Genomic DNA, 3,987 nt, shown 5'->3' with positions numbered 1-3,987 from the left:
AAGAGAATACCAAGCTTTATCTTGGTAATGTCTCCTCCCTTACTGGGTTTTGATAAGATTTCTCAGATTAATCTTGCCTCATTGATTTATTTGATGACCCAATAGACAGATGGCCCATCATTTAAATACGAACTGTGGCGGCAGAAATACGAAGAATAAGAAAGGAAGAGAGACATGTTGGGTTTCACCAGACACAATTAAAGGGTCTTGAAAAATTCAAAATAAATGAAAAAAATTGTGCGACCAAAGCAACATCTGAAATAAGTAAATGAGCATCTTATTCACCTATTTAGAAAATAATGTCACAAACTTATCATAATCTAGATCTTTGAAAAATAAAATGCTGTCCTCCAAACATAAAAAACCCCTAAGGTTACACTCAATTTAACAAAAAGGCAAAACAATCATGGATTCTTTTAGGCGACCCTGTAACAACTTAACAGGATTTCCTCTTTGTGAATAGCTACCTGTCACCAAGGGAAATCTTTTGTTGGAAATACAGGTTTGACGTTTAATGCCTTTCTCTTGGAGGGGGGCTGTTTTTTTTAACAGGAATCCCTGTTTGGGGTCAGTAGTGCAGGAAAGAGGCTTGAAATGACCTGAGACTCACCTCGGGGTATTGCTAAGAGGAAGACAAGGAGCTTTGGCACTAAAGTGTGATATTTCTGTTAGAGAGCCTTTCAATGGAGCCCAGAGTTTTATAGCCATGTAAAAAAAAAACAGGGTGCAACTTCCCTTTAAACCAGCCCTCTTTAAGTCAACCACCATCCAAATACAATGACTCATAACAGGTGCTGATTATAAAGGCATAGAAATGCCAGGATGTTTTCCAAACAATGGCCCAAGAGAGAAGGCAGAACACAATACCAGCAAATTTCTATGACATGAAATATGCATATTTAAGGGAACATAAGAATACCCATTATCCACATTTTATACAATACATCTTGTAACAAAAACAGGGAAATGATGACATTCTGACAGACATATCCAAGCTCATCCTCGTTTCCTGATCCCAGAGAGATGCATAGTATTCAAGTAAAGCTCTTCAGATTTAAAACATGTCTTGAGGCATTAGCATGCATGTTTTAGAGATTTACATGCAGTGAGGCTTTTTTCACAGAAGTCCATCCAAACAGAGCTGAGTTTTAGGCCTAGTGTTTGTTGACTGTTTTTAATTTCAAGCCAGACACATTGGGCCACTGCACACATCTGACAGTAAAATTAAAAAGGTAAGTAAATGACCTAGTGCCACCTGCTGGGTTTCCTTAGATAGAAAACTTTTAACCAGTCTGTCATTCCAAAAAAGAAAATTAAAAAAAATCCACTGGACTTTGTTTCCAAGTTTGAAGACATTTTACTTCCCATCCAGGAAGCGTTTTCTATTCAAAATGTCAGGAATAGCGTTGAATTTGAGGTTTTACACAGTGAACTCAACGCTATTCCTGACATTTTGAATTGAAAAAGCTTCCTGGATGGGAAGTGAAATGTCTTCAAACTTGGAAACAAAGTCCAGAGGATTGTTTTTCATTTTCTTCTTTCCCTGGATGACTGAGAACCTCCACCAGCATACCCAATCTGTCTGTATGATTTGACTGAACTGACTCTGTAGTGTGTTGTGGGATGACATATGTGGTGAACTGTGAAAAGAAACTGAATGGAAAAGTATGAAAACTTTTACCTGTCGTGGGTGCGCATGAAGTCCCAGGATTTTTTTGTGCCATTCTGGGAAAAAAATACAAAAGAAACAGTTATTAAAGCTTCACTAAGTGCAATTAAGATAATAAGTATTGTTTATTTGAAGTGGTGCAACTGCAGCAGAAAATAATTGATAAAAGGATAATAAAGGATGTAAGAGGCTGGCAATAAATAAACATTTCCATAGAAAATTTGTTCAAAAATACTTTGTTGACATCAAACGGAAAATAAATGTAAAATTGATTCTTAATCTCTTTAATCCAATTGCTGATGCAGAACCAATAAAACAAAGACACCCAAAAAAAAAACTTTGGAGAAATTAACAGTAAACGATGAAAATTGGTATCATATAATGTGTCATTTTCCTTGTTTCAGTTCTGTAAAGTTAAGATTTTTTTTTTTTTTTTTATGTAAAACATCCTCCCTTTTTTGTCAGCTGCTGGGGAAAGGAGGTTCCTAATGACTCAAAGCCAAAGCATCTTTTCTAGTCATGCAGCTTTGTTGACATCATCTATTGTAATTCTTTAATAGTTTATAGTCACATAATCACATCATAAGGGTGAGAAGGTAAACACTCCCTTCTGTAGATTTCCAGGACAAAGAAGCTCACACTGCCAGGGTGATGTGTGAAACTAATATCTGATGGATTGTTTGCCGTATTTTTTTTTATTTTTTAAGTAAAGCTCATCACAGTATAAAAATATCTTAAGTTATTTCAATTTACAGTTCCTGTCACTTTTAAGGCAAATTCAGACTATTCTCATCCATTAATGTGTGTCTGCAAAACAGTATTGGTCTGTATCCACTTTTTATATCATTAGAGCGGCTATAAAAGTAATAATTGGGTTTATGGTGTTAAAATCTGCTGAGACATGTTTCAGAATTTGCTAATTTACAGCATTTGAAGGCTTTCTAACTGATCCAAGTGCAGGCTTGATAAGTACACATAATAAGGTATTAAAAAAGGCCCAATTCAAAGGTGATCCTTGCACAAAAAATAAACCAAAATGACTCCCTCCTTGTTTTTCTCAGGAACAGAATGGAGGTTTTAATGACGCATAATATTATGCAGTTTAACTATGTTAATTCCAAGTAAAATAAATATTAAACTAAGAGAAGATCAATTTTTTTATATTGTTAAAACACTTTACAGTACAGTGTTTAATTGTTTATCTTTTGACTCTTCATTATTATGTTATTCTTATATTTTTAAAAGGTCCATATTTGTGTGACTACTAAAGGTATTTCCTATTCTATTCTATCAAATGCACCATAGAGTAATAACTAAAAGCAGTGGAATACCACTTAAGTTTAGAAACCATAGGAAGCCATGAAGTAGATATGAATATATCTCTCTCTATATATATACACACATATATATATATATATATATATATATATATATATATATAAAATACTTTCTTTAAATGGTTTTTAGACTATATTCAAAATGCAAACCTGCTGTAAAGGACAATCACAGCCTACAGGAAGAAATTACCATAAACAACAAAAAGAGTTTTCCTTTACATGTCTGATGCACTAAAATAAGCCCACACAAACCCCATGTGTTCAGTTATTTAACCTATATTGCTCTCTACATATTATGTGCCATTTAAAAAAAAAAAAAGTTAGCCTACATTTACAATGCCTAAGGAAATCTGACCTTGATTCATATTTAGGTTACATCTCCTCTCCTACCACAAGCTTTGCTGGATGCAGAGAAGACTGCTATTCCAGAGCCGGCTTGTTTCAGAAACGTGACCTGGAGTCAGAGTTTGGCTCAGGCTGCCTGGGAACCATACCATCTCCAGTTGATTAGCACAGAAAATATGATGGAGAAACAAAAAAAAACTGAAAATCAACAGGGCTGTTGTTAAACAAGCATAAATCAAGTCCTTGTTCATTTTTAATAAACTAATTTTCTGACTACCCATTTATATAAATCCAAAGTACTTCCATCAAGGCTATTGACTCTTCAACAGTCTTTTTTTTTTTTGCAATACAGTGAACTGAAAATACATTTACATTATGCCTATACGAAATACATTTTATATTCAAATGGCTGCATACTTGTCTACTTATTCATGGTTTTGAACTGGTTAATTAATAACATTATAATTTGCTTTATTACTCTATTTTTAAGAAAGAAACTAATGCCTTATAAAATACAACAATATTAAAATATCAAATTTGACTTGGTTTAGAGTTAACTTTTAGAATGGAAAATAAAGATGCAAGTTATCGATTTATTAAGTTAATGATGAATTTATCATTAATTTTATTCTTAAA

General features: G+C 33.5%; 1 protein-coding gene across 1 annotated transcript in view; it reads right to left on the bottom strand.

Annotated features, from left to right (window-relative positions):
• nudt14 (nudix hydrolase 14) overlaps positions 1-3,987 on the bottom strand; it is a 28,835-nt gene that overhangs the window by 13,338 nt on the left and 11,510 nt on the right. Inside the window, exon 2 of the mRNA XM_015390221.1 lies at positions 1,682-1,725. Within this exon, the coding sequence (XP_015245707.1) occupies positions 1,682-1,725 (44 nt within the window). The remainder of the gene's footprint in view (positions 1-1,681; positions 1,726-3,987) is intronic.

This window comes from Cyprinodon variegatus, unplaced genomic scaffold (assembly GCF_000732505.1).
Source record: "Cyprinodon variegatus isolate N-32 unplaced genomic scaffold, C_variegatus-1.0 Scaffold489, whole genome shotgun sequence".
NCBI lineage: Eukaryota > Metazoa > Chordata > Actinopteri > Cyprinodontiformes > Cyprinodontidae > Cyprinodon > Cyprinodon variegatus.
This window is presented reverse-complemented; position numbering and strand designations above follow the sequence as displayed.